This window comes from Hoplias malabaricus, chromosome 13, assembly GCF_029633855.1.
Source record: "Hoplias malabaricus isolate fHopMal1 chromosome 13, fHopMal1.hap1, whole genome shotgun sequence".
Classification (NCBI taxonomy): Eukaryota; Metazoa; Chordata; class Actinopteri; order Characiformes; family Erythrinidae; genus Hoplias; species Hoplias malabaricus.
In genome coordinates this window covers 31,302,347-31,317,354 of record NC_089812.1, presented here as the reverse complement: position 1 = coordinate 31,317,354, position 15,008 = coordinate 31,302,347, and the positions used below count along the sequence as shown (strand labels likewise).

General features: G+C 46.4%; 1 protein-coding gene across 1 annotated transcript; it reads left to right on the top strand.

Moving 5' to 3' along the window:
- Positions 1-282: 282 nt before the first annotated feature.
- Positions 283-7,247, top strand: aimp2 (aminoacyl tRNA synthetase complex interacting multifunctional protein 2). Its single transcript, XM_066642494.1, has 4 exons — positions 283-566; positions 3,235-3,441; positions 5,415-5,649; positions 5,972-7,247. Exons 1-4 carry the CDS (start codon positions 432-434, stop codon positions 6,358-6,360), a joined length of 966 nt encoding a protein of 321 aa, XP_066498591.1. The 5' UTR covers positions 283-431; the 3' UTR covers positions 6,361-7,247.
- The last annotated feature ends 7,761 nt before the right edge of the window (positions 7,248-15,008 follow it).

The window sequence follows — 15,008 nt, the reverse complement described above, 5'->3', positions numbered from 1 at the left end:
AGGGAGAACACACCACACTCCTCACAGACAGTCACCCGGAGCGGGAATCGAACCCTCAACGTCCAGGTCCCTGGAGCTGTGTGGCTGTGACACTACCTGCTGCATTGAAGCAGAATTAATTAATGAATAAGCAGAAATGAATAGAACAAATGAAAAATAATCTTATACATATCGTTAGCCGATTTTTCGTTGTAATACGACTTGTTTGTTATTTATTATTTTGGCTCGTGCTTATGTTTTATTCAGAAACCCATTTTCGGACGGTAAGGGGGACTTTTCCTTTCACCGGAAAGTGACGTCACACCTCGTCTGTAACGTTTGGAGCTCTTTAGCTCGCTGCTACTGACGGGCTGTGGAGAAACGACTAAAACGGTCTCCTTTTATTTATTTTGTTTTGTTTTTGTCGTTTTCCCAACAGCGTGTCCGACGCCATGCCCATGTATCAGGTAAAGCCCGTCTGCGGGGGTGACCTAGAGGTCGATTTGCCAACGTGCATGTACACGGTGCCGTGCCTGCACGCGCCGCAGCAGCAGCATGGGAGCGGCAGCGAAGACCACGCGCTGCAGGTAAATCAGTACTGACCCGTCCCTGCTCTCCTCTCAGAGAGCGTACATTCTGTCCGGTTCTGTTCTCGGAGAGAGAGCGAGAGGCTGGACCGGGGAGCAGCCGCCCCCGAGCTAACGTTAGCTCACGCGCTTTTAGCCTCAGCACAGAGCGGCTGATGCAACTGACGGGAGCGCGCGGCGCCGGGTGTGTTCATGATGTTGATCTCTGCGCAGCTCTGCACGCATAAAGAGACAGCTGTGCTGTATTTAAATACATTTCCTGTATCTGTGTCTGTACTTTCATTTTTAGACTTTAATATGTCACTGTGATACAGCAACTTATTCTGAAAGACACTGTGTTAAAAAGGACATATAGGCAGTACATTATATAAACATATACAGAGATTTCAAATAAACAGGACGTTTCGGTCAGAGGTCTTTCATCAGCTGCGTGTTTATATATCGTCGCAGTCCAATTAAAACGTGTGTCTCCCAAAATAGCAACTTAACAGGAGAAGGTGAAGCTTCTTAAAGGCTAAGCAGCAGCTCTATGAAAGTGTCAAACAAATAAATACAGTGGAATTTGAGTTCCTAACTTGTGTTTATTGATAGTCAGAAAACATGTTATTTCTTACTAATTGAAAGAATAAGGTTTAAAAGACCGTTGGGTCCAGAGTCTACCTGGAATCATTGGGTGCAAGACAGGAATACACCCTGGAGGGGGCGCCAGTCCTTCACAGGGCGACACACACACACACTCACGGAGACTTTTGAGTCATCAATCCACCTACCAACGTGTGTTTTTGGACTTTGGACTCCAGGGAGCACCTGGAGGAAACCCACACGGACACGGGGAGAACACACCAACTCCTCACAGACAGTCTCCCGGAGCGGGAATCGAACCCACAACCTCCAGGCCCCTGGAGCTGTGTGACTGCGACACTACCTGCTGCACCACTGTGCCGCCCAGAAATGTACTATAATGAATAAATATCATTGGTTTGTCCAGCTGCAGACACTCGGCACACAAGTACACAGTCTCAGTGTGTTATGTTGGCTTATTGTCAGGATTCTGCCGGTTGCTTCTGATTCTGCCTGTTGCTTCAGATAGCCTCTGATTGGCTATCTGCCTCCTCCTGTACCTCATTCCAAAATAGCAGACTTGTGATTGGTCAGTCAGATTTCTTTTCCCGCAGTCAAACACTCCAAATCCAGGGCCTTCCGGAGGATCTGGATATTAGACCCAGGTGTGTTGGCCTTTCAGTGTAGTAGAAGGGTTTGAAAGCCCACTTTATATGGTGCAATATATGTTTTATTCCTTCATCCAATCATTCATTCATTATCTTTAACCGCTTATCCAGTTCAGGGTCCAGAGCCTACCTGGAATCATTGGGCGCAAGGCGGGAATACACCCTGAAGGGGGCGCCAGTCCTTCACAGGGCAACACACACACTCACACATTCACTCTTACGGATACTTTTGAGTCACCAATCCACCTACCAACGTGTGTTTTTTTGACTGTGGGAGGAAACCGGAGGAAACCCACGCAGACACAGGGAGAACACACCACACTCCTCACAGACAGTCACCTGGAGGAAACCCACACAGACACAGAGAGAACACACCAACTCCTCACAGACAGTCACCCGGAGGAAACCCATGCAGACACAGGGAGAACACACCAACTCCTCACAGACAGTCACCCGGAGGAAACCCACGCAGACACAGGGAGAACACACCACACTCCTCACAGACAGTCACCTGGAGGAAACCCACACAGACACAGAGAGAACACACCAACTCCTCACAGACAGTCACCCGGAGGAAACCCACGCAGACACAGGGAGAACACACCAACTCCTCACAGACAGTCACCCAGAGGAAACCCACGCAGACACAGAGAGGACACACCAACTCCTCACAGACAGTCACCCGGAGGAAACCCACGCAGACACAGAGAGAACACACCAACTCCTCACAGACAGTCACCCGGAGGAAACCCACGCAGACACAGGGAGAACACACCAACTCCTCACAGACAGTCACCCGGAGGAAACCCACGCAGACACAGAGAGAACACACCAACTCCTCACAGACAGTCACCCGGAGCTGGAAACGAACCCACAACCTCCAGGCCCCTGGAGCTGTGTTTATTCCTTCATTTAATCATTCATTCATTGTCTGTAACCTCTGTTATCCAGTTGAGGGTTGCAGTGCGTCCAGAGCCAGAATCACTGATTGCAAGGCAGCAACACACCCTGGAGGGGCTGCCAGTCCTCCACAGCGTGACATATATACACTCACACACTCGCACCTATGGACACTTTTGCACTTTTGAGTGGAACCCCTCGGAGGAAACATACGTGAACACGGGGGGAGAACACACAAAAACCCCTCACAGACAGCCAGCCAGAGCGGGGCCTCGAACCCACAACCACCGTGCTGCCCTTGTCCAGATTTCAGCCTTAATTTATGAACTAGAAAATACATATTGGAATAACTTTGGCCGATTCTGTGGCAAACTGAACACAGACTAGAACATTATTACTTTTTGTTAGGTGTTAAATAATTGGTAGTTTGTTTCTTTCTGTTTGAATAAGGCACTTGTGTTAGCTGATCATGCCTTTGCTTGTTTGTTTCTGGAATCTTTTTGCTTCTCACTGGGGGTGTATATGTCACTCTGTCTCAGAATGGGGAGGTGGATCCTGCTCTGAAAGCGCTAGAGGCTCGTCAGGATGAGATTATGCGGAAGCTGTATGAGTTGAAAGCAGCCGTGGACGGCCTGGCCAAGACAGTCACTACTCCAGACGCTGACATGGACGCCACAACGTTGACCCAGACTCCTGCAACCTCAGCCTTCACAGGCACAGCTGATCTGGACACCCTTCTCGGCAAGGTCTGTTCTCTTTATTCATTTATGTACAATTTGTTTTAAATATATTTGTATATATCCCATAATTACATTACATCACTTCATCTGCATTTACGTTTGTACCTGCTAGAAATAAATAAATAAATACATAAATATTCTGTCATGTTCTTATTGACTTTTATGCAGTGGAAAAAGTAACAGCTCCGAAGTTGAGTGTATAGATGCATAGATAATGAGGTGCTCTTTTTACGAAAAACAAGTTCATCGGGTTGGTCTTGAGCTGCTGAGCGAATGCTGTTCTTGATTTACTGCCTTTAGGGTGTCAAAGCAAAATCATTTCACCTACTCATCTGAAGGATATATAATAGTTTGCCCCACCTTTGCTGTAGTAACAGCGCCTATTCTTCTGTGAAGGCTTTACAGTAGATTTTAGAAAACTGCTGCGAGAATTTGATTCATTCATTTCATTCATTATCTGTAACTCTTATCCAGTTCAGGGTGGGTCCAGAGCCTACCTGGAATCATTGGGTGCAAGGCGGGAATACACCCTGGAGGGGGCGCTAGTCCTTCACAGGACAACACACATTCACTCACACCTACGGACACTTTTTGAGTCTCCAATCCAACATGTGTTTTTGGACTGAGGGAGGAAACCGGAGCACCCGGAGGAAACCCACGCAGACACTGGGAGAACACACCACACTCCTCACAGACAGTCACCCGGCGGAAACCCACGCAGACACAGGCAGAACACACCACACTCCTCACAGACAGTCATCCGGAGGAAACCCACGCGGACACAGGGAGAACACACCACACTCCTCACAGACAGTCACCCGGAGGAAACCCACGCAGACACAGGGAGAACACACCACACTCCTCACAGACAGTCACCCGGAGGAAACCCACGCAGACACAGGGAGAACACACCACACTCCTCACAGACAGTCACCCGGAGGAAACCCACGCAGACACAGGGAGAACACACAACACTCCTCACATACAGTCACCCGGCAGAAACCCACGCAGACACAGGGAGAACACACCACACTCCTCACAGACAGTCACCCGGAGGAAACCCACGCAGACACAGGGAGAACACACAACACTCCTCACATGCAGAAACCCACGCAGACACAGGGAGAACACACCACACTCCTCACAGACAGTCACCCGGAGGAAACCCACGCAGACACAGGGAGAACACACAACACTCCTCACATACAGTCACCCGGCAGAAACCCACGCAGACACAGGGAGAACACACCACACTCCTCACAGACAGTCATCCGGAGGAAACCCACGCGGACACAGGGAGAACACACCACACTCCTCACAGACAGTCACCTGGAGGAAACCCACGCGGACACAGGGAGAACACACCACACTCCTCACAGACAGTCACCCGGAGGAAACCCACGCGGACACAGGGAGAACACACCACACTCCTCACAGACAGTCACCCGGAGGAAACCCACGCGGACACAGGGAGAACACACCACACTCCTCACAGACAGTCACCCGGAGCGGGAATCGAACCCACAACCTCCCAAGGTCCCTGTGACTGCGTGACTGCGACACCTATCTGCTGCACCACCATGCTGCCCAATTTGATTCATGCATTCATTCAAATATTAGTAATGTCAGCTTAGATGATTACCTCTGGATCACAAATATGACTCCAACTCATCCTAGTGATTTGTGACAGGCTCCATCACTCCAGACAGCAATTGCATGTCTTTACAGCCCAAACCCAGAGTGATTTACGCCCCTCTAGTGGACACAAGGCAGTGGGCATGGCAAATTTATTACTTCAGAGCACTGCCTTTCTATTTGTCAGTGCTCCTCTATGAATATTTAAGCAGTCGATCATCAAAGTAGTGAGAGTACCCCTGATATATGATATAAATAAATTTAATAAATCATAATATAGGCCGCACGTATTCTCGATTACCGTCTGGTGAAGGGTGAACGTTTTTGCTGTTCTGTTGCTGCAGGATCTTGGAGCTCTGAGGGACATTGTGATCAATGCTAACCCAGCCAGTCCTCCTCTCTCTCTGCTGGTGCTTCACGGGCTGCTGTGCCAGCGTTACCGCGTTCTCTCCACTGTGCACGTGCACTCGTCCGTCTCCAGTGTCCCCCCGCAGCTGCTCTCCTGTCTGGGACCACCCCACACTGACAGCTACACTCGCCATCTCTTCCAGCTCGGCTTCACACTCATATGGAAAGATGGTAAGAGAGAAAGAGATGTACAGAGAAATACATTCTGGGCTGTTAAAAAGTGGAATCGTTTGTAGTGTTTCAGCTCAGGGCCTTAAAACAGATCCAAGAAACCTGGATCCCAACCAGAGGTCGCTGCGTGGGGGTTCATGATGCATGTCCAAGAATCGCCTACATTTTTTTGAGCATCAAAATGACTAAAAACAGTCAATGTCAAGCATTTCAGGCTGAACATACAGCTTTACATCAGTCATAAACTGCTGGTCTCATTAACTGATGAGGTCTTTCTTGTGTTTCATTTGTGGCTACTCTTTCTCTCTCTCTCTCCACGCAGTGCCAAAACTCCAGATGAAGTTCAACACCCAGAGCATGTGCCCCATCGAGGGCGAGGCCAACGTGGCACGATTTCTCTTCCGGCTACTGGGCGCTGAGCCCCAGGACGCAGTCACCGCCACGCAGGTGGACTCCTGGGTGGACACCGCTGTTTTCCAGCTGGCCGAAGGGGGCAGTAAAGAGCGGACGACCGTCCTGCGTTCCCTTAACAGTGCCCTGGGCCGCTCTCCGTGGCTGCTGGGTCAGGAGCTCTCGTTGGCCGACATCGTCTGTGCATGCTGCCTCCTACAGGCCGGCCAGGCCTCATCTGCCCCGGCTAACGTCCAGCGCTGGCTCCAGTCCTGCAAGAACCTCGGTCACTTTAACTGTGTGTACCCTCTGCTGCAGTGAGGAGAGAAGAAAGTCTGTATGAGGAGGTTTCTGGGCTCAGTAACAGATAAAGAAAAGAGATGTATCCATGCCAGTAAGTTAAATGAAAGAAATCGTTGTACAATAAATCGCAGGTGAGTCACAGACCTAGTGATAGGGCTCAAATCCACAGGGATGATGTATTTTTGAGCCATCTCAATGCAGGTAGACCCAAATACTAATAAAAGCCAATACAGAACCTTAGCACAGACCTCATTTGAATATGCAGATGTTCTGATCAAAACAATGCTTAAATTAAAACTCGACAGGTTTGGAAACTGACCCCAGCTCCCAGACATTCAGAATATAGTCAGTGCTGGGTACGAATGCTGCAGACACACATCTCCCCTCCACCTTGTGCCTAAAACGTTACTGTACTGTGTGTAATATGTTAATACTGAACCTTATTTGGGTTGCAAAGTGAAGCAGTTCAAATGTGAAGCAGTGGACCTACTGGTATTGTGTGAGCACTATGAGAGTTACTTTGTAGCGTCTTTTTCTTAAAGACTATTAAAGTTTTCACATTGGGTCAAACTTTGTATACGTTGATTTATTAACATCAGACACATTGAACAGAAAGAACTGGGGGGGAAATAGGAAAAGCGTCCTCATCATTAGCCCTGCAGTATGTCTTTTCGAACAGTAGATGGCAGTTTAGTCGCTGTGTATTGCCTTGAAAACCTGTCAAATCTTGGAGACCCTTTAGCTCCAGTCAAAAATGATTTTCCATGTACATATTTCAGATCTCATTATGGTCTGTGTTTTCTTCGACATGTATTTCTATTTGATACTAATTGGTATTACTGTGAGTAATACTGCTACATTGAAAGAGATTATACCAAGTGTTAGTGTATTTTAGTGGGGCACCTGTCACTTTGGAGGAATCTCCATAGGAGATCTCCATCTATTATAAAACTACAGTACTGTGCCAACGTTTTAGGCGCCTGAGAAAATGAGATAGTTGTTCTATTTGATTTGTTTGTTGACATTATTAAATAGTGATGTTCTGTTTGTAAGTGTGTTGGTTTAAACCTTTCCAAATCTCTCTTTGTGGCAGTCCTGTATTATTTGAGATTATCATACATTATTTAAAGTTTTAATCATAATCATCTTAGGTGCCTAGGAATTTTGCATAGTAATGAAGTTCAGCTTAAAAGTGCATATCAAGTCAATAGTGCCAAGTGAAAATAAGAATATATAAATTTGGATTAACCAAAGATAAAAAAATAAAGGACTGTTCTATTGCTGGGGCGGGATGGTGGTGGAGTAGGTGGTGTCGCAGTCACACAGCTCCAGAGACCTGGAGGTTGTGGGTTCGAGTTCCGCTCCGGGTGACTTGTCTGTGAGGAGTGTGGTGTGTTCTCCCTGTGTCTGTGTGGGTTTCCTCCGGGTGACTGTCTGTGAGGAGTTTGGTTTGTTCTCTCTGTGTCTGTGTGGGTTTCCTCCGGGTGACTGTCTGTGAGGAGTGTGGTGTGTTCTCTCCGTGTCCAAAAACACACGTTGGTAGGTGGATTGACAACTCAAAAAGTGTCTGTAGGTGTGAGTGTGTGACTGAATGTGTGTGTGTCTGTGTTGCCCTGTGAAGGACTGGTGCCCCCTCCAGGGTGTATTCCCGCCTTGTGCCCAATGATTCCGGGTAGGCTCCAGACCCACTGCAACCCTGAACTGTTTAAGCGGTTTCAGATAATGAATGAATTAATGTTCTATTGGTTTCAGTTAACAACCTTAGGACCATGAGTGATGCTGCTCACTCATCTATTCACACAGAACATGGAGGGCAGACACAGAAAGGGCAGGATTATATGTTTTATAAAGGATATGAAATAAGCTTTTGTAGTTACAAGCTCAGCATGATTTTGTTGACCACTTGCACATCAATGAAAAAGGCAACAGAATGAGCAGGTGTGTGCAGGCCTTGCCTTTTACAACAAAAGGTTAACACTTTGAGCTTTAAATATTCTTAAGACAAGGTGTGGGCGATGGAGCCTTAAAATAATATCATGCTATTTCAGGGTGTTTTGGCAATAACTATATTTTTGGTGATATGACAAAACACTGAAAAATACTTGAATTAATTCCAAGAACACACTATTGCAACATTCATTCATTCATTATCTGTAACCCTTATCCAGTTCAGGGTCACGGTGGGTCCAGAGCCTACCTGGAATCATTGGGCGCAAGGTGGGAATACACCCTGGAGGGGGCGCCAGTCAGTCACACTCACACATACACACTCACATTCACTCACACCTACGGACACGTTTGAGTCGCCAGTCCACCTACCAACGTGTGTTTTTGGACTGTGGGAGGAAACCGGAGCACCCACAGGGAGAACACACCACACTCCTCACAGACAGTCACCCGGAGGAAACCCACACAGACACAGGGAGAACACACCACACTCCTCACAGACAGTCACCCGGAGGAAACCCACACAGACACAGGGAGAACACACCACACTCCTCACAGACAGTCACCCGGAGGAAACCCACACAGACACAGGGAGAACACACCACACTCCTCACAGACAGTCACCCGGAGGAGACCCACACAGACACAGGGAGAACACACCACACTCCTCACAGACAGTCACCCGGAGGAAACCCACACAGACACAGAGAGAACACACCACACTCCTCACAGACAGTCACCCGGAGGAGACCCACGCAGACACAGGGAGAACACACCACACTCCTCACAGACAGTCACCCGGAGGAAACCCACACAGACACAGGGAGAACACACCACACTCCTCACAGACAGTCACCCGGAGGAAACCCATGCAGACACAGGGAGAACACACCACACTCCTCACAGACAGTCACCCGGAGGAGACCCACGCAGACACAGGGAGAACACACCACACTCCTCACAGACAGTCACCCGGAGGAAACCCACACAGACACAGAGAGAACACACCACACTCCTCACAGACAGTCACCCGGAGGAGACCCACGCAGACACAGGGAGAACACACCACACTCCTCACAGACAGTCACCCGGAGGAGACCCACGCAGACACAGGGAGAACACACCACACTCCTCACAGACAGTCACCCGGAGGAAACCCACACAGACACAGAGAGAACACACCACACTCCTCACAGACAGTCACCCGGAGGAGACCCACGCAGACACAGGGAGAACACACCACACTCCTCACAGACAGTCACCCGGAGGAAACCCACACAGACACAGGGAGAACACACCACACTCCTCACAGACAGTCACCCGGAGGAAACCCACACAGACACAGGGAGAACACACCACACTCCTCACAGACAGTCACCCGGAGGAAACCCATGCAGACACAGGGAGAACACACCACACTCCTCACAGACAGTCACCCGGAGGAGACCCACGCAGACACAGGGAGAACACACCACACTCCTCACAGACAGTCACCCGGAGGAAACCCACACAGACACAGAGAGAACATACCACACTCCTCACAGACAGTCACCCGGAGGAAACCCACACAGACACAGAGAGAACACATCACACTCCTCACAGACAGTCACCCGGAGGAGACCCACGCAGACACAGGGAGAACACACCACACTCCTCACAGACAGTCACCCGGAGGAAACCCATGCAGACACAGGGAGAACACACCACACTCCTCACAGACAGTCACCCGGAGGAAACCCACGTGGACACAGGGAGAACACACAAACTGGAGCGGGAATCGAACCCACAACCTCCAGGTCCCAACCTGCTGCGCCACCGTGCTGCCCCACTATTGCAACAATTAATTTTTTTTTACTATTAATTATATTAAATATATATTAATTATACATTATAAATTTTTTAATAAATACATTTTATTTATTTAAAACATTTATTTTACTACAAATTTAAGAAGTGACCAATAAAAAAATCAGTAAACATTTGCTTATTTTGTAAACATTAATTAACCAAATCTACAACAACAACAACAAAAAAGAACCCAAATGTAGCATATACCACACAATCAAATGTGCACACAAACAATTTAATGTGTGCATATTAACAACAAACATAAATTATTATACAAAAAGTAACTCTAAAGCCTCACAGTAAAATGACAAAACAAATACAAAGACCAGCTGCTGTGGTGAGTCTAGTTTATCTGCTTGGGTTAGAACAGAGTGTTGAACTTTTCAAACAGCATTTTTGATTTTCCTCGTCCCCTGTTCCTCATGCTTCTGCTTAAGGTGGTGAAACATATTATTTCTGTCTTCCCCTTCTGTTGTTACAGGCCAAATACAGTTAGTCCAGCCATGTTTGAACAATATGAAGTGCTGATAACAAATCAGTCTTTAAATATAACACATGGTGTGCAGCATAATGCTGACCCTTTGTTTGTTGGTGCAACTTGTCGAGCAATGCAGCCTCTCTTCTCCGTCTCGTACAGTTCTAATTGCTGTTAACCTGAAATTTCAGATAAGACTTTTTTTCTCTTCTTTCTAAACACCTGCCTCTTCTTTGTCACAACAGCTGGAATCTCTTTAAGAGGATAATGTGTGCTGTCATTTACACGTCATAAATTAAGTAAATATACTGGAAATATACATGAAGGTGGTGATGACTTTGCTGGTTAATATTGCGTTTAGTAAATGGTAGTGGACAATAATAATGTAGTTAACATAATAATCACACTCAGCTTATACCTGGGTCTCATAAAAACTATTAATGAGTGCAGTAACTGACCTCTCATTTTTCACTGCAAAGATTAACTTGATATTTGAACTCATTAGCAAAAATCACCCCTCCCCTTCTGAAGCTCCACCCCTCAGATTAATGCCTGAATCTCCCTTGCTCCTCCCCTTCCTCTAAACTGTGTACAAGCACAAACGCCCCTTGTTACTGACTGGCAAAATCGAACAGCAGTCTTGAGTCCATTTGTTTCTTATTTACAGAGCTAGGGCTGAGTATAAGCACCTGAACTTTTTTCTAGTGCACAAAGAGACCGGATCCATGGGGGAGTATTTGCTTAATTTTTATAGAAGTGTATCGGAATAGACATGTATACAAGATTTGGTGATGGGGTGATGTTATTGGATATTAGTGATAAGTGACACTGATGAGTGATAGTCACCCACGCTGTGAGACATTAGGTTTTTTTCATGAAATAGGACTTCAGAAAGCATGACTCATCACAATACTGTAACCCCGACAACACCACCTACCTAATGAAATCTTTCAGGCTTTTGAAAGCCTTAAAAAATACCTGAACCCTGGCAGGGGAAAAAAAACCAAATGCTGTGAAAAAGTCCCTTATTTGCTTTGATTTCTAAACAAAATATTTTAAAAAATGCAAAATAATGGTGAATCTGAACAAAGCTGGGGGAAAATACACAGGAAATCACACAATGAAACTGAACCCCAGGAAAAAAAACTAACAGCAGTAAGAAACAACAAATCAGTGCTAGGAAAAATACAAACCACAGAGGGGAAACATGTAATTTGGTGAAAAACTGTAAATAATGGTAAACCCAAACAAAATAAGAGAAAATAAATGGAATAAATCCAAACCACAGCAAACGTAACAGTGGGGAAATAAATCTGAAACACAGCAGAAAAAAACATCTACAAAAAATAATAAAGAAATAAAATAAGACACATTACGCAGTCTACAGACTCATATGCTACCAAAACAAATAGTAAGAAAACTGAATAATGTGAATAAAACGACTGGAGTACACCTTTAAACTGTAATAGGATTCTCTACTAACAAGAAGCTTAAAACATCTCTATGGAGTGAGTTGTTTCTTTCACTTATTTAGATTCTGTGCTTAGTTTGAAGTAGCTATCCCAGATGGTTGCTAACGTTTTGCTAACTGGTTGCTATAGTATCATCTGTGGTTGCTAAGGTGTCGCTTGACACCTTAGTATGGTCCCCATGCTGAATACCCTGGTGTTGCTATTGCCAAAGTTACAAGTTATGAGTTAACCTTGCTTTTGCTTTTGCTTAAGTGCCCTTGCTCAAGGGCAACCTTCTGGTTACAGGCCCAGTTCCTTAACCAAAAGGCCACAGCTGCCCTCCACAGATGGTTGCTGTGGAATCTGTGCTGTTTGTTAAAATGTTTCTATTTTTTTTTATTCTATTCTGAATAGTGTTACAACATGTCTACCAGCCTAGAGCACCGAACAGTAGGCTGTGAATACAGACGCAGCTTGTTTGTGTACTGTGAATGCGTGTCTATGTGAGAGATGTACATTGTGACATCAGCAATGGAAGTTAAAAGTGGAATTTCTGAATATTCCACCAATCATTCGCTGTTGAAAAAGATAAAGCCTTTGAATGAACGTTTAACAAAACTATAGGTCAGATCAGCAAGCTGACTTTGAGAAGCCAACTTTGTTACACGTTAAAAAACCAGAAAAACTGAATTCCACAGTCCATCCATTATCTGTAACCGCTTATCCAATTTAGGGTCGCGGGGGGTCCAGAGCCTACCTGGAATCATTGGGCGCAAGGCGGGAATACACCCTGGAGGGGACGCCAGTCCTTCACAGGGCAACACAGACACACACACATTCACTCACACACTCACACCTATGGACACTTTTGAGTCGCCAATCCACCTGCAACGTGTGTTTTTGGACCGGAGCACCCGGAGGAAACCCACGCGGACACGGGGAGAACACACCAACTCCTCACAGACAGTCACCCGGAGCTGGAATCGAACCCACAACCTAAAGGCCCCTGGAGCTGTGTGACTGCGACACTACCTGCTGCGCCACCGTGCCGCCTGAATTCCACAGTCCAAAACCTAATGGTATTTGTTGCTGGCATCTAAAATGGAGAAAAAAAATGCAGCTGGAAAATGCCTGCCGACCACTTGTTCCTGTCTATCAGAGAGAGACTGAGAGAGTATTCTCCACTTAATGCTCAGTCAGTTGAGCACTCCACCAAGCTCCCAGTCACATATCCTTCATTGATCTTGCAAGCAGACCCCAGCTTCCACAACAAGCAGGAGGTAGAAACTCAGCTGGGGTCTAATCCACTATCACACCATATACACTCAGGAAATGAACCAATAATCTGACTAAATAACAACCTGAACATATGTGAACATGAGTTGTAATCACTAATTATACAGATGTACTAGTGAGTAGGGGATGAGAGGATATATTTACTGATATACACCACATAGGATGCTCTAGAGCAGCTGCACATGAGCCTAACGTCACCATGCTCAATGCCAAGCTTGGGCTAGAGGGCTATGAAGCCTCCGGCAATGGGCTGTGGAGAAGTGGACCTGCTTTCTCTTGAGTGATGGAACACCAAGCATCGTTCAATACCTCTGGGATGACCCTTAATTAATCACCCAATATATGATCTCAATAATATCTCAGTAAACACTGGCCAAATGCACACTACACTTCATTTTAAAAGAGATATTTGTGTATTTACTTACACACTGCGAGAGACAGCCAATGCATGCAAAGATATCTTAAAGGTGTTCATGTTTTATTTAATGACGGCCTTCAGCGTTCCTCTCTTTCTGTCTCTATCGACATGTCAGAAAAATAGCCTGCTGTTGCAGTCAATATGTGCCCATGTTTGAAAAGTGCCAAACACTGATGTTGTGTAATAAATGGAGATAGTATATTTGCATGACCCCCACCGCCCTCCCAATGGAATATCTGGCCACATTAGCACTATACATCACCCACACTGCCTGCTTAATGAGCGCCCTTCCCCTAAACACTGTCTTTATGGCCTGCTGTGACAGAAATAATGAGTTTTGGCCAAAGAATGATGCCTTCGCTGCTCTTGTTGCTTGGTTTGAGCGAGTATGGAAGCAAACAAACAACAGGTTGGCACTGTAATGCCATCCATTCGGGATGATTAGTAAAATAATCCACCTCTGAATAACGTTTTGCACCCAGGAGACTGTGAGTGAGTGAGTAGCCTCTCCATGGGCCTGGCAGGAACAGATTAATAGGCTGATTCATTAGCTAGATGCAGGCGTGGATTCAGTAAATAATGAGATTTTAAGGCTTCCCAATGAGGGATCTGCTTAATTGTTCTCCGGAGAATCGTGCCAAGGCATCAAATCGTTTGAAGAGATGCATTCGTTCTGACGCAGTCAAGCAGCAGACACCCCTTACAGTCTGTTAATAAGGAGTTCACGTCTTTATAAATCAGTGCTTGAGTTCACTGCTGGTTTCTCGTAAATGTGACTGTTGTGTTTCTTAGAGTGCCACATCTACATGACAGGTCAGAATATATTCACCACATTTTACACATTGTCCATCTGCTAAATAGAGCTTCTGAGTGTGGTTATTGTGTTAATGTGCAGTTGGAATCACAGGGATTTAGATTCCATTAATACATTCATTATCTGTAAGTGCTCATCCAGTTCAGGGTCGCGGTGGGTCCGGAGCCTACCTGGAATCATTGGGCGCAAGGCAGGAATACACCCTGGAGGGGGCGCCAGTCCTTCACAGGACAACACATGCACTCACATTTGAGTCGCCAATCCACATACCAACGTGTGTTTTTGGACTGAGGGAGGAAACCGGAGCACCCGGAGGAAACCCACACCAACTCCTCACAGACAGTCACCCGGAGGAAACCCACGCGGACACAGGGAGAACACACCACACTCCTCACAGACAGTCACCCGGAGGAAACC